The sequence below is a fragment of the Enhydra lutris genome, unplaced genomic scaffold (assembly GCF_002288905.1).
Source record: "Enhydra lutris kenyoni isolate GAN:26980312 unplaced genomic scaffold, ASM228890v2 scaffoldscaffold3, whole genome shotgun sequence".
Lineage (NCBI taxonomy): Eukaryota > Metazoa > Chordata > Mammalia > Carnivora > Mustelidae > Enhydra > Enhydra lutris.
The window spans coordinates 67,793,352-67,816,072 of record NW_019154087.1 but is presented as its reverse complement, the minus strand read 5'-3'; the positions used below and the strand labels follow the sequence as shown (position 1 = coordinate 67,816,072).

At 36.2% G+C, this 22,721-nt stretch overlaps 1 protein-coding gene across 4 annotated transcripts in view; it reads right to left on the bottom strand.

Moving 5' to 3' along the window:
* LOC111157320 (solute carrier family 10 member 7) overlaps nucleotides 1–22,721 on the bottom strand; it is a 250,574-nt gene that overhangs the window by 217,987 nt on the left and 9,866 nt on the right. For all 4 annotated transcript variants that reach the window (XM_022518639.1, XM_022518629.1, XM_022518648.1 and 1 more), the window contains exons 3-4: nucleotides 19,144–19,280; nucleotides 15,026–15,101 (exon numbers count right to left, since the gene is read on the bottom strand). In XM_022518639.1, coding sequence (XP_022374347.1) covers nucleotides 15,026–15,101; nucleotides 19,144–19,280 — 213 coding nt within the window. The remainder of the gene's footprint in view (nucleotides 1–15,025; nucleotides 15,102–19,143; nucleotides 19,281–22,721) is intronic.

Here is a 22,721-nt window from a genome sequence, read left to right as displayed (position 1 = left end):
TCCGTTTTTTCATCTATAAAATAGGGATAATAGTACCTTACTCAAAAGGTTGTTAAAAGGATTAAAGGAATTGATGCCTGCAAAGCCCTGAGAACAAGGACTGACACATATCGTGCCCTATAAGAGCCCTGGCTCTTACTATTTTGATGACAGGCGCTTACTATCGTTGCAGTTGTCTCTTACTGTGCAGGTTAGCAGCTAGCTAAATCCACTTAGGGCACAGGGATTGCCCACAATAACAGTGTTTTCCAGATTGTGCATTGCTGTAGTTCTGAATCATTCCACCATCCTGCTGTGCCCTTTTTTTATCCCTCCAGGTCAGAAATTAGGGAAGTGCAGAAAAATGCTAGCATTTCTTCACATTCCTAAAGAACTTTGTAAAAATCTGCAGTTAGGCTCCTTCTAACCAGTGAAAGTCTCCTTTATTTAGCAAACAAGCTTCTAACTCAGTTAACTTCTTTCCTCTTTCTCAACTGATAGTCAACTTATAATGAATTGGGCCTTAAGTCCTAAAACTTCATCAACCACAGGCCAACTGTTTCTTAAAGTAGGCTCCTTTTTAACCCTCAGAAGTATTTAAAACACAATCTGAAAATGAAAATTTTTTAAAGAGTACATAATTCCTCCCAAAAATTCTATCTTTGCTTATCTACAAAAAGATGATGATATCCCAACAGAATTCACATCTCTTTATAGACTACTTGAACACAGTAGATCCTTGTTTAATTTTAATGCCAGCTCTCATTTTTCATATGAAAATGTGACTATGTACCCCACCTTTTTAAAAAGATTTATTTACTTTTTTTTTTTACTTATTTATTCATGAGAGACAGAAACAGAGAGAGGCAGAGGCAGAGAGAGAAGAAGGCTCCCTGCTGAGCAGGGAGCCCAATGCAAGACTCAATTCTAGGACTCCAGGATTGTGACCTGAGCCAAAGGCAGACGCTTAACCGACTGAGCCACCCAGTCACCCCAGCACCCCACCTTTTTGAAGGCAAGTGTGCAAACATATAGCAAAATAGCTGGTAAGTAAAACTACTCAGGAACAGGAAATATCACACCTTGGAAGAACAAAAAGACTAAATGCAGGCCAACAAAGGCAGAGCACAAGTGTAATGAGTATTTACAGTGGCTTATTTTGATAAGGACTTAATGTAAACTCAAATGAGAATTAAGGCATATCATTCCCTCTTGTCCCTGATAAGGAGAGCCACAAAAATTCAAAAGTGTTTTTCATAGGCTAACTCAATATGCATTTTAAAAATATGAGTATGTATAAATATATAAATATGCTTTACCTCCTACAGTTAATTTCTCAGACTGTTTTCCAGAATTAAACTATCATAGTACTATTTGAGAACATGTACCATTTTCAAAACAGTGTGAACTTAATGTAATTGTAATTAGACTGGAACTTTGTAATAACACTGTCTTAGAGTCAATGTCTGAGCATCATTAAATAAGCAACACTACAGAGCATCAAATGAAAACTTCCCACAATAAGTCTCTTAACTACAGCCACTCTGGAAAACAGCATGGAGGTTCCTCAAGATGTTAAGAATAGAGCTACCCCATGACCCAGCAATTGCACTACCCAAAGATACAGACATAGTGAAAAAAAGGGGCATGTACACCCCGATGCTCCTAGCGGCAATGTTCACAATAGCCAAACTGTGGAAGGAGAAGAGACGCCCTTCAATAGACAAATGGATAAGGAAGGTATGGTACATATATACAATGGAGTATTATTCAGCCGTCAGAAACGATGACTACCCACCATTCGCATTGACATGGATGGAACTGGAGAGGATATATTAAGTGAAGTAAGTCAAACAGAGAAAGACAATTATCATTTGGTTTCACTCTTACATGGAACATAAACAATAGCGTGGACAACCATAAGGAAAGGGGGTGAAATCCAAAGGGGGAGAAATCAGAGAGGGAGATGAACCATGAGAGACTGAGGACACCGAGAAACAATCTGGGGGTTTCACTGGGGAGTAGGGTGGGGGTAGGGGGTAACAGGGTGATGGGTATTGAGGAGGGCCTATGCTGTGATAAGCAGTGGGTGTTATACTTAACTAACGAATCACCAAACACTGCATCATGGACTATTGATGTATTATACAGTGGCTAACTGAACTAAATAAATAAATATTAAAAAAATAAATAGACAGTCCCCACCCCACCCCCCAAAAAGAACTTAGACTTTGACACAGAAATAATGGCCAATAAATATTACATGTATTGTTAAATAGGTAAATATACAAATAAATAAAATGTATTTGTATGAATGAGAAAATATGTCTAATCTAGACAGAATATTGTTCCAGTCTATCCCACTTTATTCTAGCACAGTAAGTATATAAAAATATCCTTGAAGGAGAGATTGAGAACACAAACTTATGGAAATGACTGTCAGGTAAGTGACTTCATCGTTGTTCTGAACAACTCTGTTGGGACCATTATATGACTGGGATGAAACTGCCCCAAATCCTCCTTTGTCATTTTTATTATGGATACCCTTGTACAGTATTAAAAGGATCAGAGAAAAGGAGTTCCTGAAAAGAAATTTCAAAAATGTATTAGAGAGCCAAATACAAGCAAAAACATCTAATAAGCGGTACATGTCATGACGGAGGCACAAAAGAAGTACAACGGAAGGCAGGAAATATTAGTTCTGACTGAGCATCTGTAAAGGCTTCTAGAAAAGAAGTGGTATTTGACTTAGACCTTGACAGATAAGCAGGACTTCATATGGCAGACATGGAGGATGAAGAGATCTGTACTGCAGGAGCAGACTGCTTGAATGAGCTGACCACAAACAGCAGGAGAATTGATCAGGAACACAAAGTTCCCAAAGCGGTCTGAGGGCCAACACCAAAGGAGACATCTACAAATGACAGATGGCCAGGAACCCCCCTGCGAATAGATCAAAGGCCAATAAGTTTGTCTAGAGGATCAGAGGAGCTGACTCAAAAGGAAATATGGATGGTAGGTTTCCACTACAGTTTAGGAAAACATTTTTCAAACTGTAGTTCACAAAACCAATTTAGTGAATACTGCTTGGCATTTTCTTTCTAGAATGGAAGAGAGAAAAGGAAAAGGAAGGGAAGGAATGGAAAAAGGTGGAGGGGAGGGGGAAAGGAAGAGGATGAGAGAGAGTGAATTACACAATAGAGTTACTATACTTTGGGAACTTTTCAATTTCTATCTGTGGGCTGTGAAAAAAAATGAAAATCACTCATTTAGAGGGCTCTGCAAATCCAGTATCTCTTCATTTGATTAGAATGCAGCTCAGTCCCACTCAATATATTCAGACCATTAGTTTGGATCCAAGTGTTCTTGGTCATGAATAACCTGCTTGAAAAATCTTATTGCACTAAGCAGGATGCTCTCATTAGGTACCTGGGAGACACAATCTAATGTCTTCATAATGTAAGTTTAAAGGGATCATTTTCAAAGTTTGTAGCAATGCAGTAAAAATTAAGCTTGATTCCTTTAGTCTGATGCTGAATACCTCCAAATGAAAGATACATGTATATAATATAATCCTTTTTTATGAAGCATATAATCTCATAGGGGAAGTTGAGAAAACATAAAGATCTACAATTAATGCAATAAAGTTGCATTAAACCTTTCATTCCCAGAAGGTAATCTTGAATATCTGACGAACATTTCAGGTTATGGTAAGAAATATTTATACAAAAATACTGAAGACCTATACTATTTCACCAAGAAGCAAACAGCTTCCCATATCCTCTTAACATAAACACAGACAGCAAATTGATGGCTGCCAGACGGGAGGGTGATAGGATGGGCAAAATGGGTGAAGGGGAATGGGAGGTATAGGCTTGGATTCTAGTCATGGAATGAATAAGCAACTGGGATGAAAAGGCACGGAACAGGAATACAAGCAATGGTCTTGTAATAGTGTTGTGTGATGACAGATGGTAGCTACACTTGTGGTGAGCATAAGCAGAACATATAGATTTGTCAAATCACCATGCTGTGTACCTGAAACTAATGTAACATTGTATGTCAACTGTACTTCAATTTAAAAATAGGTAAGTAAATCAAATATACAGGTCGTTTTTTTCCCCCCAAAGTATTTTCATCTAAAACAACCCTGTTGGGGCACCTGGCTGGCTCAGTCAGTCAGTGGAGTGTGTGACTCTTGACCTCAGGGTTGTAGGTTCCAGCCCCATGTTGGGTATAGAGATTACTTAAAAATAAAATCCTTAAAAAATAAATAAATAAAAATTTAAAAAGAAAATAAACCAACCCTGCTCCTGAAACTAATATTATACTGCAAGCTAACTAACTGCAATTTAAATTAAAACTTGGAGAAAGATAACTAACTAACTAAATAAATAAATAAATAAAACAGCCCTATCTACACACAATTAAAAAATTAAAAAAGAAAATACCCAAGATCACAGAGCTTGTTAGGGAAGAAACTAAGTCTTCTCACATCCAATATATTCATATTTCTGTAACTCTTTGGTTCAACAAATTACTGAGAGTAAGTCTCCTATAGTAACAACTTTATAAAGATATACAATTACATGAGGAAATGGTATACAGTCAATGCACAGTTAAGCCACAGAACCTAAAAAAGGTACGTGCCCAGAATTTGAAAATAAAGGTAAAAATAATCAAATTCTCTATAATCAGATACAGAAATATGATATTAGCCAAATTAGGTTAGCGAAGAAAAACACTGTAAGTGTGTTGTTTAAACTAGTGTCTCTTTAAGATCACTAAGGAACCCAGAATACCTTCCTAAAAAGGAAGTTTGACATATAAAACGTAATTAATTAAAATAAGCCAAATTACTGGAAATGTTTTATGTGGGTCCTAATATATGCAGACATTCTGGTATTGAAAAAGAATTAGATAACAAATTTTCAGTGTTGATGTAGGAATGTTCAAGGGAGACATGGTAGCCTGATTGTTCTTGTGGTTGGTTGGTTTGTTGGCTGGAATGGAACCAGGTGGTCTTCCAGGCTTTACAGTTTAGAGGAAACATCCTACAAATCTGTTCAATGCCCTTTATCTGATTCTAAATTCCCAAAGCAACTTTTCTACTACTAATATGTTTCCCCATGACCTTTCATTCCCAGAAGGTAATCTTGAATATCTGACTAACATTTCAGGTTATGGTAAGAGATATTTATACAAAAATATTGAAGACCTATACTATAAACTAATACAAACAAGTAAACTGGGATTATCCAGCTTATTAAATTTATTTAAACACTAGCTATCTTATATTGCAACTTAATATTTATGTTTTATATCACTTGCTAAACTGACAATTCTATGAATGTACTATATATAGCAAGCTATAGCAAGCACTCAACACATAGTTTCGAATGAATGAAGTGAGTGAATGAGTAAACTCAGAAGATCAAATTCCTGAGAAAGCAATGATAACAAGGTGATTTCATCAATGCAAATCTCTACAAAGATGATGCTGATGCTTGCTTGATATGTTCCTGAGCATTTATAGGTACTTCTGCATTCAATTTCATAAGATCCTTGAAAGCAATCCAATGAACTAGGGATGCAAATACTACTGTTACTCAGGTGAGGAAATCAAAGGCTCAGAGAGGTCCAGGGCTTACCTGGTGACCAATCAGACCACTAGGTGAGTAATGGAAAAACCACGAATCAAACACCTGCTTTGATTGCTCAGCAAATATGTCCTTTGCTAAAGGTCAGACGGCCTAGCAGCACAGGTGCTGATGTTAGCCACAGCGTGTTCGTTAGGCTGGCGTTGTTTAAATACTTCTCACTCACAATCAGGACTGGTCCTCATGGCTGAGGCAGAGATAGACCGAAAGGTGGGGATCAAGAGACTTCAGATACAGAGAGAAGGGCCCAGAAACGGGAATCTGGCAATGCCAAGCAAGGTGTCTGAAAACCAGGTCCCTGGAAGACATTTCCATTGGGATGGAAAAGGAGACAGACTGGAAAAAAAGTAATGAAGAGAGACAGGAAGAAGAGAATTAGGAGAGAAGAGTGTCAGGGAAGCAAAAAGATACAAGAGGCAATCGGGCGTGGTGTCAAAGTCTACAGTTAAGTCAAGGAGGATGAAAACTGAGAATGAGCCACTAAATTTGGTGAACACAGACCACTGCCAACCATGAAGGGGGTCCTTTTGGTTAGGGTGGTATGAATGGAAGACAACTGGAGAGGAATTAGGGGGTTAAATGAGAGTATTCTAAGTTACACACAGAATTCTTGAGAAATCTAGGTATGTTTCAAACAAGTTTTACTGCAGCTTAAAACAAATACAGGCAACTCTTTGTAGGGCTTCTGAAGAACGCTAAGCCCATCCAGAAGATGAGAATCATGTTAAAAGGTAGATACAGAAGAAGGGTAGGGACATGCAATTTCTCCGCTGCTATTGTAGCCACTGCTATTCTGTTCTTCCAGCTGGCAGAGAGGAAGACAAGGGACCATTTCCCAGAGAGCCCAGGAAGCTGCAGGGAAATATGTGCCCATATGCCAGCTAGCAAGAGGGCTCAACACAGACAGCCTTTTTCAGATACGAGATTTCTCCAGGAGGCCATTAAACTTCCACTGTAAGCAAAAGCAGTAATGGACCCCATTTAACAGAAGAGAAAGGCAAGGCACAGAAAAGCCAACTGATTTTGGAAGCTGAGACAGTGACTGACAGGTCAGATTTCCTTCTCACTTCAAGTCTGCTCTCTGCTGATCAGATCTACTCAAAATGCCTTTATAAATGTTTCAATGAATCTTATCTTCATGCATTGGATTAGCAAGATCAACTCCCCACTGATAATGCAAAATAACCCTGAAATGTTTCATGCCTGCCTGATAAGCCAGAAACTGAACTTTCTGTCTCCATTTGGACTGTGATGATCTTGATCTTTCACCTCTAGCAAAAATTTTCTCATAGCTATAATTTTAAAGTTAGTAATGAGTGCTTCATTTGCTTTCCAAGCAGATAGAAAACCTTTTTTAAATACACTCAGACTGTCATGACCTTCGTCTATGACTTAAAGAGTTCACCACATGTAAGAATTTTCTTTGCTCAGGAGACATTCTTAAATTTTCTTTGAAGAGATTTGGGCAATAGTCCCATTGATGAAATTAAACACACACACACACACACACACACACACACACACTTAACTTAATTACCTTTCTGCTATACCTGAAAGCAGAACTTTTCTTTGAAATATATTTGAAATTCTACCTGACTAGCAAAGGGTTCTAAAATCCTTCAACCTGCTAATTAAAATATAACAAAAAAGCCAACTAAATTGGCAAAGGGAACTAAACTGGGCAAGGGAACAGCCTATTGCCTACAAGAAGCAAACATGGTCCAGATTCCTTTTTTTTTTTAAAGATTTTATTTATTTATTTGACAGAGGGAGAGAGAGAGCACAAGCATGGAGAGTGGCAGGCAGAGAGGGAGAAGCAGGTTCCCTGCAGAGCAGGGAAAGCCCAATATGCAGCTAGATCCCAGGACCTCAGGATCATGACCTGAGCCAAAGTCAGTCGCTTAACCAACTGAGTGCCCCACAGTCCAGATTCCTAAGCTGAAGTTCTAGCTGTCCAACATGGGGGAGTGGGGCTCAACTCACTTGGGGTGCATTTTAGGGTTTTTTCCACAGTAAAAAAAGGAAAACAATAATTTGATAAATATGGGCCAATATGAAGCCACAATAAAACAGAGGTTTTCAATAGTGTACTATCACACTCAATGCAGGCTTTTGAAGGCAGGTCTCATTCTCCTTTTTATTCCCTGTAGTAGAAGACAGTGTCTACATAAGGTGGGAGCTTAACTTCTGGTTGAGTATTACATTCTATTTCTAAAACTAGATGGTGAACGAACACAAGAGTGTTTATTATGCTTTAAGCTGTATACATGTTATACACACCTTTTGTAGACATAATTCATAATTTTTTAAAAGGAGAATCCTGAGGATGATCTACCACACATTCTAATTCAATAGATCTAGGGTCCCCCCCACCCCCGACCCTGATCACCCAACCATAATGCTGGTATGGGTGACCTATGGGATTCACCTTGAGAAACAAAGAATAAACAAACCAACATAAATTACATGCATGTAATCAGGACAATGCTTTTAGTGGTGGAGGTGCCTTATTTTCATAGATCAAACTACCAGGCTTGGCCTTAAAAACAGATGAAATAGAGTTTAGCATAAAACACTCTGAGACCTGACTGAAAACTCCTTTCTACCCTGCCCTGACTTTTATTTATTATGATTCTTAATGTTTTTCTTTTTATTTTTTCTTTCAGATATTTGAAGGCAGAAATCGTTAATTATTTTTATCTCCTACATGGTTTAAGATTCAGACTTACAAAATTTTACAAAGTTATACAGCTTTGTAACTTTACTCAGGAACCAAGACCTAGGTATTTACTTCATATTTTTAGGACTGGCTATTAGCTGCGTCCTTCCCCTTCTCAACATGCAAAAGAAGAAACACTGAAGCAAAGGGAGATAGTGTCAATTTTTCCAAAACCCTGCATTTCTAGCTTTTTTCATGAAACAGCAGTGTAAGTGATAGAGAAATGAAATACCTCTGTAACAACAGCATGGAAACCACATAAGTCTCTCGAAACTTGGAAAAATAAGGTACCGATTTCTTAAAGGAAAACTTCTTTCATAATCCCTGTGGTATTTACTACGAGGCAGAAATTCCTTGAATTTAAAAATACAATGGTTCCTTTAACAAGTCCCATAAGGTTTTTAACATTTGTGAAGCTTTTGATGGGGGAGGGGGGTAAATCGCATCTTTTACTACAGAACTTTACATTTGGAACATAAATTTAAACCAAACGAATGTATACAGAGTTAAACAAAGCATAAGTGTTTATCTCATGTTTCCCATGTTAGAATAAAATAGAGAACATGTTGACCTGTCACTTCCCTATATTTGGCAATGAATTAGGGTTTACCAAGTCTTACTACTTTTTCTATTATTTAAAAAAGGAACTAAAATCACATGTGCGCACACACACACATACATACACAAACACACACACTACCACACAACCACCAGTCGGACCATGTCAACAGCACACCCTATAATCTTCCAGTTTTGAAAAGTTGCATTTAAAACGCTGGAATGAATAAATAATGATCACAAAAAAAGAACCAAGCTGTGTTTCTAATATTTAAATGCAAGTAGTTTAAAATTTAAAAGCCACAAAATAAGACTGTCAGTCAGCTATGCCCTTAAACAGTCTCATTTTAATACCTAAAGGATATGCTAGCATTCTAGCATATATGCACTGCTATGCACATACATTTACTTCCTTTCATGCTAAAAATCATTATAAAGTCTGGTTGGCTCAATGCCACAAAAGCAATCTAACTTATAAAAACAATTTTTTTTTTTTTTTACTTTAACAAGCAATAAGGCTATTTCTTGCCGAAGTGCAAGCTGTGAGCTTAAGGAATTCAGTAACTTTGAATTCATGACAAAACCTTTCAGTTGGTTACTGAAAGGTAACCAACAGTTTTATGGAAAAAGCATTTCAAATAAAAGGTGTGTAGGTAACCAAAAAAACCCTTCTTCTATGTTATAGAACAACTTTGCAAAGTAAAAAGAAATCATTTCAAATAACACTCTTAGATCTGCATATATTCCCCAAATCATTAATATAAATATGCTACATAATCTCACATTTCCTTTAATGCAGGAGAACATACCCTAAACATGTATATTTATACTAAATATGTATATAGAAATATTTGAGAGCATAAGCTAAACGGAACAAGTTTAATGACACAAAATCTAGAGGACAAGAGTTTTCTTACATGTCATAACCACTGCGGGGAACAGTCAGTTTCAAAGGACAGTGTGACACATAAGGGTGCCCAGCCATTCTCCTAGCATGTTGAAATCCATGAGGGTGTAAGTCAGCAACATGCAAGGCAGAGCAGAGAATCACAGAGAAGTAGAATCAAAACCTTTTCCTAATGGTACCTGTCAGTGGACTCTGCTTGTGGACCTTTTTTCGTTTACATGCAGCTATTTACAAAGCAGCCTTCGATTAGATTATTTCTAATACATTGTACAAAAGATTAATCTCCCTTTACATTTACTTTAGCAAAAGCTTATGTTCAGTTACCTTATAACATTACTTCAAAAAAACATTCAACTTAAAATCATCTAATATCCTTACTTGCAGATCACTCTCTTCCACAATCTGATATAAATATTTAAAAAGTCTATTCATTTCATATCAGAAGATATGACCCAACTGGACTTTGCAATCTCAATTTTCAATATCTATGAAAAATTGTAACTTAATCTCCAAGACTACAAAAATGCTTGATAATGATAAAGTTGCACAATATAATCATTTAACAAACTAGACCAATGATATCAGAAAACAAATGAAATATTCATAAATTCAACATTATTAACATGTAACATTAATGCAAATTATTTAAATATCTACTGGGGAATAAACATGTAAATATAATTTCCAATGCTATATGTTAATGTCAAGAAAATGAGTGAACTTTGAACTTCTGCCAAAAGTCATCTGAGAACAAAAAGGTTGTTCAGTTGTAAAGCTCTTAAGGGAATCACATCAGAGAGAAAGAGATAAATGACACCTTTAAGTCAATTACCACTGGTCTCAGATATACCAAAACAGACCCTTCTCTCAAATTCTTTCAAGGGGGAAGAAAGATAATCACAGCAAGGACTAGTCTAAGACTCCTGTTAACTCCTTTAGCTCACTAATTATGTGGCAACTAAAAAGAACTACCCAGCATAATGAAACACCAGTTAAATTCAACTCTCTGCCAATTCCATTCCTACACCAAGAAACTGAAGAGAAAACACACAACCATGATGCCTGGCTTCATTTGCAATGCATGACCACAGGTCTCAGCTGGATCCTTCGGGCTTCCAGCAATGCTCCCATACTCTCCAGTTAATTCACTCTCCTAGATGGCAATCACACATTTTATCCTCTCATCTCAAACATTAATACCACCTACTCCATCATCCCTCTCAGCTGCTGAGAAGAAAGTGAAAATCAGAAGACAACAAAGAAAATGAAGAAGAGAGCTAAGAAATAAAAAGTCATTAGAAACTCCAAAGGGCACCCTTTGGGATGCCCATCTTCACGGATCTCTATCCACACATTCTAGTTTCTCTCTTTATCCTCAATAAATGATCTCAGCTCCTACTGAAGCTCATTCAACCCAAAACCCTTCTCTTCCACTTGACCAAATAAATTACTTCAGCACTCTCTTAACTAAACAACTTCTTCTCAACTATATAATCCCCATCATGATAGAAACATACTATCATTTCTGGGGCACCTGGATGGCGCAAGTCAGTTAAGCTTCCTACTCTTGGTTTCAGATCAGGTTGTGATCTCAGAGTCATGATACTGAGTCCCACTCAGCACTCAGTGGGGAGTCTGCTTGAGATTCTCTCTCCCTCTCCCTCTGCCCCTCCTGCTCATGCTCTCTCTCTCTAAAATAAATAAATCTTAAAAAAACAAAACCAAAATACATTGTTACTTCTGCAATTTAAAAAATCTTGACCTCATAACCCTCTTGAAATATAGCCTCATTTCTCTCTTGCCTTTTGTAACAAAGGACCTCAAAACAGTTGTGTATAATTTCTGTCTCTAACTCCTCTCCTCTTATTCTTCCTTGAGCCCATTCCAAATAAGCTTTTGCCCCTACACTCCACAAAACCACTCTGGTCAAAGTTACCAATAACTTCCACATTAACTCAATGTTCAATTCTCAGAATTCATCTTACACAAGTTACATCAGCAGAATTTGACATGGCTGATCAGACCCTCCTCCTTCCAACCCTTTTCTTCACCTGGTTCCAGGATACCACACTCTTGTTTTTCCTTCTGTCTAATCTTCTCTGGTGCCTATGCTGGTTACTACTCATTCTGACCTCTTAATGTTGAAGGGTCCCAGAGCTCAGTCCTTGAACTTCATCTCTTTTCTAACTATGCTCACTCTGCAAGTAATCTCATCCAATTTTTGCTTTAAATACCCTTTGATTTAAAAAAAAAAAAAAAATCAATGAAACCAAGAACTGGTTCTTTGAAAAGAGTAACTAAATTGATAAACTTGTAGCAAGACTCATTAAAAAAAAAGTATTCAAATAAACAAAATTACTAATGGAAGAAGAGAAATAACCAACACCACAGAAATACACATATTTCTAACAGAATATATTAAGAAAACCTATATGTCAACAAATTGGACAACTTAGGAGAAATGGATAAATTCTTATAAACATATAACCTACCAATACAGAAGCATAAAGAAACAGAAAATTTGAACAGACCAATTACCAGCAATGAAATTGAATCAGTAATCAAAAAACTCTCAAAAAACAAACTCTAGGACCAGACAGTTACACAGGCAAATTCTACCAAACATTTAAAGAGTTAGTACCCATTCCTCTCAAACTATTCCAAAAAATACAAGAGGAAGGAAAACTTTCAAATTCATTTTATGAAGCCAGCATTACCCTATACCCAAACCACATAAAGACACTATAAAAAAAGGAGAAATACAAGCCAATACCCCTCATGAATATAGATACAAAAATCCTCAACAAAATATTGGGCAAACTAAATCCAACAATACATTTTTTTTAAAAAATCATACACCATGATCAAGTGGGATTTATTCCTGTGACAGAAGGGTGGTTCAATATTCGCAGAAAAAGCATTTTACAAGAAAGATGCAGGAAAAGCATTTTACAAAGTATAACATCCACTCATGATAAAAACCCTCTGCAATCTCATTCTTCACCTACTCAGTCAAAAGGCCTAGAGTCATTCAAGACCTCTCTCTTTCTCTCGTATCCCACATTCAATTCATCAGCACATCCTCTGCCTTCAAAATACGTCCAGAATCCAACCACATTTACTGCCTTCATTAGAACCATCCTACTCTTCAAAAGATAGAAGTAAGAAAATGAACACAAGCTACAGACTGGTAAAAAATATTTATAAAGCATATATCTATGAAGGACTTGTATCCAGAATATATAAAACTCAAAAAGCTGATCAATAAGAAAACAAACCACTTAGTTTAAAAAAAGAAAAAAAAAAGCCAAAGGATTTGATATTTTTATCAAAGAAGATATGGATAGAAGACATGAAAATATAATAATGCCCACCATTATTAGTAGCTGGGAAACATAAATTAAAACCACAATGAGATACCTCTAGATACATATTAGAATGGCTAAGTTAAAAAGACTGACAATATATGGAGCACTATTTGAAACATAAAATGGTATAACCACGTGGGAAAGTGGCATGGCAATTTCTTAAAAAGTTAAATATATACCTGTGGTCAAAGAAGAGTGTTTATTGATAGAAATGGTCTACTTCAGAAGCTACTGAGATATGACTTAGCACTATGTATTGGTGATTCTTCCCTTGGTTGAAAGATACTAAACCATACACCTCCAGATGATGCAAACATTCCATTCCTAAGTATTCTCAGAAGAAATGAAAATACACATTCACTTAAAAGTTTCACAGACAAATGTTCACAGCCCCAAAGTGGAAAATGCCCAAATGTCCATCAACAGGTGAAAAGATAAACAAATTATGGTATACCCATAAAAAAAAAATACTCGGTAATAAAAAGGACTGAAACATAGATGAATCTCAAAATAATCATGGTGAATAAAAGAAGCCAGAAAAGAACACACACACACATATACTGTTAATTCCAGTATATAAAACTAGAAAATACAAACTAATCTACAATGACAGAAAGCAGATCAGTAGTTGCCTGAGGAAGAGGGACACTCAGAAAGGCAGGAAGGAGGGATTACCAAGGAATACGAGAAAGTCTTGAGGGTGATGAATATGTTCATTATCTTGACTGTGATCACTGTATCACAGGTATACATATGTCAAAACATTAAATCATTTATGCGGTTTATTGTATGTCCACAATAATTCAATAAACCTATCTCTAAAAAGAATATAGCAGGTACTTGATAAATATTTTCGGAATAAATAAAGTGGATGAAAGTAAAAACAAATGCTAAGAAAGCAAAATCCTAGAATGAATAGAAGTAGAAACCTCTTTTTTTTGAAGTAGGAACCCCTTATATCCTCCCTTCTTGAATAGTATTCTTTTCTGAATGAGAAACTGTAAGTGGAATAAGCTAACACGAAGCAGAGTCCTTCAGTATGAAGTTGCCGGGCCTTCCAGCCAGTCCTGAAATGGACAACTGTTGTCCCAATATGCAACTCTGCAACAGTCCCCCAGCTGCTGAATATCTCAGAAACGTTGCCTCAGGGCGCCTCGGTGGTATAACCACCGACTCTTTGTTTTGTTCAGGTCATGATTTCAGGGTCATGAGATGGGGGTGATGGAGCCCCACGTCGGGCTCCTGGCTCAGCATGGAGGACTCTGCTTGAATTCTCTCTCCGTCTGCCTGCCCCCACCCTGACCTCCCACGCACTCTCTCCCCCTAACATAAATAGATAAATAAATCTTTAAGAAAAAAAAAAAGAAAGAAAGAAACGTTGCCTCATTTTTCCTTCTTATATAATCCTTACTTGTGATTAAATGTATTTTGACCCTTTCTCCACAAATTTAGTTTGCTGTAATTTTTTTGATAACTAAGGAATGGCCATAGAGGTATTCTCAGCTCATCAGCCTTGGATGAAAAGAACCTTTCCTTGGATTCCTTGTCTTCTGTCTCCCAATTTCCCACTGAGGTAGAAAAATCACCATCTCTATTTTATTTACCTCTCTTCCTCCTTCTCTTTGAAATACTAACTTCCACTCTTCAGCATTAATTTAAGCATCATCTGAATTAATGAATATACCTAAACTTCTTTCATAAGCTGCTACGGTTATGCATTTTCTGTGACATGACTTCTTCATCATAAATTAAATAAAATTTAAAAATAAAATAAAATATAAAATAAAAGTAAAGCATCTGCTTATGTTTAAATAAAGTTAGCCCTATAACTCACCTCATTTCCACCAACTGCCTTGGTTAAAATCACTGCAGAAGACACAGGGGGAGGCATGCAACCTACTGTCTGCAAACTGGAAAATAAAAGAAAATGCAATTATAAGGTTTTTTCCTATCATAAATAGCAATTCTCAAACTTTCAGCTCATAAAAAAAAGTTCATGTTGCTATAACATCATTGAAGAACAAGCATGATATATATGATCATATACTTTTTGGAAAAATTGTGGTAAATTCTAGTACCTATTCTAAATTTGTTTTTATTAAATTATGCGTATACTCCCCAGATCATGATTCTCTTAGTTTAGGATAGAAAACACATTGCATAACAAGCAAATGAAACTATGAGTAGTAAATCTAAATACTAAAGTTACAAAACATTACTTATCACCCAAAGCATGGATACACTTTCCACATAGACTGAATATACATTCTAGACATAGCGAGTAGCTGGCCTGAGTAAAAGTAGAAAGATCATATATGGAACAGAGGACACAAAGTGCCTGACTTTAACAAATGTTAAGTGCAGGATTATAGATAACCTCTACTTGCTTGTGTAAGAATGTATCGTTTAAAATTTATGCAATGAATTTGAAAAAAGAAAAAGCTTTAATTCATTTTGACTGAAAACATGAGAAAACACCTTTAAAAGAATTTCCAGTCCAATCTAAGTCTTGTTTTAAAGTCTGTCTTCCCAAGTGATGCTTAAATTGTCTGTCTTATTATCAATTCCCAATCTCTGAGCCTTTCTCATGATCATCACTATAGTCATCACTGATACTTACTAAGCATTTACCATTTATAGTAGATACTATTCTAGATACTTTACTCACTTCTTCCTCACAAGTTTAAGATACATTCTATTTTTATTCTCATTTTCCTGAAAACTGAAGTTAAAAGAGAAGCTAAAGAACTTGTCCAAATTCACAAAGCTACCTACCAAGTACTAAACTTTTATTCTGGAATCTGGGACAAAGACTTATCTAGCCCTACTATTCTAGCCTCTCTGCCTTTCCTGTCTTTAAAAAAAAAAAAAAATCCTTAACTATTTATCGAATACAAGTTACATATGCGTTCTATAGTTAGGATACTACACAAGGGATATTCCTACCTTCAAGGATATTCAATACACAAATGTAAATAAGTAACAGCAAAATGAATACTGTTGCCATTATATTTTTAGCCCCAACCACCATTCCCAAATCTGTAGCTGCCCGTGACTGCCCCCTCAAACTAAACATGTCTAATATTTTCTAAAAAATCCATTTCACCTCTGAATTTACTTATTTCTATCAATGGGATACCTCTGGTGGTTTGTGTTTGTTTTTTTTTTTTTTTCCTAATATCCAATTTGAAACTTTGGAGTTATATGTGGCTCCACTTGCTCCTCATAAATCAATTTATTACCACAATAAACTTTGCATTCTTCTCCATGACTGTTGCCAGCATTCCCCTTCAGATGCTTTTTGCCACGTTTGGACTTCTATAAATGAATGGTCTCTCTTCCTTCACTCTTTCTCTTCACATAGCAAAGTAAGAAGGGTATATTCAGAATCTTTATTTATTTCAATGACTTAAATGTGATCCTGAGGTAGGAGTCTGTAACTCCCTGAAATTAACATATTGTGTACTCTCAAACTGGGGAGGGGAACAGAGAAAAAGTGGGCTAGGAAGAGCTTTCCCTAAGTTAATTAGGCCAAGTGTGTATTTCTTTAAGCTTCATATCCTGAGGTGAGAATTGTATCTTAGCTTCCTGAGATTGTAAACCCTACTCTACTAATAACATACCCAGTACAATGGTATCAGATTAATCTTTCTTAATGACCACTTTTTAGCATATTGTTCTCTTGTTGAATGTATTTAAGAACTCCCCATCATCTACAGATGCAAGCCCAATCTTCTCAGTCCGGTAGTTCAGGCCTTCTGCAATTTGGCTGTGAGGAAATTTTTTATCCTTGCCTCCCCCTAATGCCTTATTTTTTAACTATCTATTTTAGGAACACAAAACCTTTGCTGAACCTCTTACCCTTTAATTCATTATACTACTTTTCTAACAAATCACATGCTATCCTACTGTGGTTGGTTACTATTTTATATTTATATCTCCCACACATCCATCTACCCTGGACATTCCCTGAATACAAGAAAAATGAGTTAATATCTTCCTATTCTTTGAGTGCCTTTTACATGGGAAACACTCAGTAATGATTGCTTCTCAATATCCATCACACATTGCTGCTCTAAAATGATGTCATCATAGTCCTGTGGAATTTTATGCTTTTTAGTGAAAGTTTTAAGCTCATTCTTTCAAACTCAATCTGACCAAACCAGTGGTCTTAATTTTCTCTTCTTGTCCTGCTCTGTTTCTCTTCAGCTAAGAAAAGGATGCCCCCAATTACCCAGTGGCTCAGACCCATAACCCAGAAATCTTCCTTGATTCCTCCCTGTCCTCCTCTCTCCACATCCTATCCCCCTCCAGGTCCCAGGAACTCTAATTTACAGTACATCCTCCAACACCCATTTCTGTCTACTACACAGTGAACTTACCACAGGAGCCTTCCAAGCTGCTCTCCTAGCCTTCTCTCAGCCCCTCTACTATATCTATTCTCCATGCAGGAGCCAGGACAATAATTTGAACATATAAATCAGACCACGACAATGCCTCATTTAAATCCCTCCAGTAGCCTTCTGTCGCACGCGAGTAAAATCTGAATGCTTTTATCATGGACCTACAAGATTCTGTGTGACCTGACCCCTGCCTACCTTTCCAACTCCAAGTCATATTATTCTTCCTCTGTTTTGCCAGGCTCTGGCCATCATCATCACTTTCCTGACCCTAGAACACACCAGGCTTGTTCCTGCCCTACAGCCTTTGTGCATTCTCTTCCTTTGCCTAGAACATTCTATCCCTAGAATTCTGTCATCTAAATTAATCACTGGCCCACCCACCTAACCACTTTCAACCTTACCACAGTTTTACTTCCCATCACTGATCTCTATCTTAGTTATCCACTTACTTGGTTATTGCCAATCACACCCAAGTCTTCTCAACCTGCAAAACTACCTGGCATTTTGCCATTTTTATTCACTATTATTTCCCCAACACCCATAATTCCTGGCGCACAGTGGCAAATAAACAAGTGACTTAAATAGATGAATAAGTGATCTCAATTGAGATCCTCCACACTATTACCAAAGTAGGCAGTAAAAATGTGACTATCCTCATTATTTATAGGCAGGGAAATTGAGGTTTAAATCTATTACATGACTTCTTCAAAATCACACAACAAGTTAGGGATAGGGTCAGACAGCGATCTCAGGGCTCTAAGTTCATTCAGTGCTTTAACTATTAGACTGTTATACCATGCTGCTAAAATGTGGTTAGTTTTAAACCACTTCAAATAATTTTTTAAATTCATTAAATCCTTTTAATAAAAATGGCATTTTTAATGGAAAAGAGCCTAATAAAAATCTATTGTTAATTCAACTATCATATCAAACACAGAACAAGTAAAAAAGTGTTTGTTCCCTATATATAATTTTTCTTTCCTATACATTTAAAAGACATGCATTAGATTCACCTATTATCTGTATACATTCAGTAAGATACAGAATGTACAAACTAAAGCACCCAACTGACAGCATATCTACATCTTTCTATTCCCTCCCATCTCTCTCCCAACACTGCTTTTTAAAATTCCCAGAACAGCATCCATCCCAGAACCTTAGGATTAAACATGAGGGTGTATTTTAAGATTGTGTTATAATTAAGAGCATACTTGTGTTGATGAGTACTGAGTAATATATAGAATTGTCAATCACTATATTGTACGCTTGAAACTAATATCACACTGCATGTTAACAATACCAAAATTACAATTTAAAAAATTTACTAATAAAACCCTTTGAAATAAGAAAAAAAAATATATTGTGTTATAAAATTCTTTGATGCATCTCCTTGAGGAACACTATCATTTAAAGGATAATAGTTTTTCAAGTGTTTTATTTCCTCATAAAAGACCACACATAGGCCCTTTTGTATATAGTTGCCACAGAAACAATAAAGTCACCACCGATGCCTCATTAAAAGTGGACCCTTCAAAATATTTAAACGTACCCTTTTAAAAGCCATTCATTGATGGGTGTGATTGATAAAAGCTGGAGAAAAAGCCATATTGTTGCTGGAAAGAATGCAAGTGTAAAGATCTGAATGAAAAGGTGCAGTTTTATATGCACCAAAGCACTGGTCAGCTCCTGCAAAAATGAAAGACACAAAACAGCAAAGGTAAGAAAACTACTTTTCTGAGGAGAGACGGATACTACAATAACATCAAATAAATTAGTTTTTAATTTGGAGTTATTTCAGAGCTAAAATCTTTACCCCTGAGTATATGCATAACAGACAGACTATAAGGCGGGAAAATAGGTATTTTTATACAAAATTTCTGAACTATTCTAATTTTTTCTGAATATACAATATACCCCAACAATTCAGATTTGTAAAATTCTGGACCAAGACTGAGCCAAGTACCTTTACATTAATATAGACCTGAGTTGACACTATGAACAAACATGTATATAACTACTTAAGGACCTATCACATTTTAATTAAATATGATTAATCTCTAAGAAGGCCTCACCTTGGCAAGATATTACCAAATCCACACATAAATCATAATTTTTAATAATGTTTTCCCCAACAATATTCTATAATTCAAAATGGCTTTTCCCCCCAAAACCAACTTTCTGGATTTCCTTACTAATGCTTACTGAACAGTGGCTATGTGCCATGCTCTGAGTGTGTCACTTCATGTATGTTATCTCATGTAATCATCACGACAGCCTCACTAGATACTATTAACCGATTTGACTGAGGAAGAAATTGAGGTGGAGAGCCACCATACAGAGCAGCTCAGACTCAAACTCATTTCTGGTATGCTAGCAGACTCAGGTCTGCTTCTTCCATCATGCCACTCTACTGCCCCAGATGGAAGAAATTCACAATAAACATGACAAACCAGGCACATGCTCTATGTCTTACAACTAGAAAAGGATAATGAGTTAAATTTGGGGGTTCAAATATGTACAAACTAACAAGCACTTGTATTTAAATTTCTTTGAGTTATAGCATTATTCAGTTGAAATAAAACAAATTCAGAAAGAAGTAGAAAAATACTATAAAAATAAGTACTATTTTTTTTAAAAAGTCCTATAAAATATGCAAGAAGTCATTAAAGCACAAAGATGCCAGAGATTCATCGGTTATAAGCAAAGCACTGGAATGTCTCCCCTAGTTCAAGTAAGAAATTCAAGAAATCCTGAGCCTCAGAGACATTAGCAAAAGCCCATCAGTTTAACAGACACTAGGTTAATGCTGACTCTGATCGCCACGTTCAGGGATCAGTCTCATCGGCTCCCACTACATATCTCCCTGTATGAAGACACACAGCAGTGCCAGTGTGGTCACAAAACATCTCTAATGACACCTAAGGAATTTCTAGCAACCTGGGTCTAACTTCAGACAAATGCAAAGCACTGAGCAGACCAGAAGCCACACCAGGTCCACGGATCAGATCTAAGATCAAAGGAGCCATCCTTACACTGTATTAGAATGCTTAAAGTTTCACCCAGAGAAAAGATGAGCACCAGCAGTTTCAAGAATGCTCAGCAGTTTCAAAACCAAATCCCACTCAAATATACTCAGATGTATTTGATAAATACCAAGTAAATATTGATATTTTAGCTTTTTAACTATAACAATATGATTAGCCAGAATGTAGTTACTAAGGAATTTGCATATACTTGAGCTGGAATATGAAACAGCATAACTTTTCTGAAAAGTAACTTGGGAATATGTATCAAGGACTATAATACGACTCACAGTCTTGGACCCCAAAGTGCTATGTCTAGGTACTTATTCTAAGGATAAAAAATGTGATCATAAGTATTTTGTACAAAACTGATCCTAACAGCAAAAATTAGGAAACAAGTTTAAAGTGCAAAAATGAATGAATAATTAAATAACTTAAGGTATAACAAGACTGTTACAAGTTAGTGAAAACCATGTTAAAACTGTGTTGACAAGCATGTGGTAACACAGGGCCCCTTCCCTACTTAACCAGTAGGAGTATAAATTGGCACAACCTGGGGACAGCAATCTGGCAATTCATTCCTTCAGTCAACAAACACTTGCCAAGAACCCAACACTCCTCTAGGTACTTCAAATATCTGTCACAACTTACACTGCACATAACATTTGACTTAGCAGTTCTCCTTCTAGGAATTAATCCTTCACATTTTCTCCCAAATGTGGAGAAAAGGACAATTTTTAGGTTATCCTCTGCAGCATTTTTGTGATAGCGAGACCTTGAAAATTATCTAAATGTCTGTCAATGAGGACTAATAAAATACATCATGAAACATTCATAAAATGGAATGTTTTCCAGCATACAAAAAGAAACAAGGAGTTCTTTATGTGTTGATATGAAACAATCTCCAAGACAGGTTTTTTGAGTAAAACAAGACAGGGTGGCAAGCAGTACAAACACCACAGCTTGAAAGGGGGGCACATATGTTTTACACAGAGTATCTCTGGAAAGATACAAACTATCTCTCTGGTTATCTCCAGATATCTGACAGAGGGGAGAAAAAAGGACTTTTCATCATATATACCTTTGTAACTTTTGATTTATGTTCATAAAAGCAAACAAAATATAAATTTTATATACATGAAGAAAAATTAAATTGATATATTAAATTACATGGGAAATCATAATTACACAATGTTACAAGGGAAAAAAGATTATATATGTGTAAACATACGTGATACGTATGCAAGTATACATATGTGTATACTTGCAAATATACGTAATTTTTTAAAATATTTCTTTTTTAAATATTCTATATGTAAAACATGTTTAGGAAAAAAGGGACTAAAAATCACAGAGGTGTTACTACTAGTTGTTTTCATTCTTTCTAACCTTTCTACAATGGGGAAATACCACTTTTATAATCAGATAAAGTTATAAAAAACAAAACGTAGTTTAAAAATACTAGCTGATCCAATAAATGACAATTAAGCAATTGCCACTGCATCAGAACAAAGGAACAATAAAGAATCCAGCAAAATGAATCATAAAGGCCAACCACATTGGTCATAAGGGGCCTCTTGACAACAGGGAAATAACAGGCTATCCCAAAGCCCAGCCATATCTTCTTCATACAACCACAAAGATAAGTTACCAGTAGAAAGTATTTGTATACAGAGGTAACAATGAAAATAAGGTAACAATGGAAAAGAAAAAGCAAGTGGCCACTATAACATTCAAAACAGTATTATTCCATATATACCCATGCAGAATTTAGGGCCACACACTCAGATAAATGCCATCACGAATAACTGAAAAGTTGATTCTGCATGACATTTTATTTATTCACATGTAATACAGGTCAAATTGCATTAAAATAAACTTAAGGAGATACTCCCAACACTGATTACCAGAGTTATCATTGACAGTATCAAGAATTGCTTAAAATCAGGGCTTCTGACTGAGATGTAGAAATACTTCCATTACATACCAATTTCCCTTCTAACCCTTCTTTGACCTGTATTTGATTCACTTCCTGAGAATCAGTCTCATAGCTCTGGGCTGGAAATAAGCAGAAGAACCTAAAGTTTAAAATTTGCTATATTTG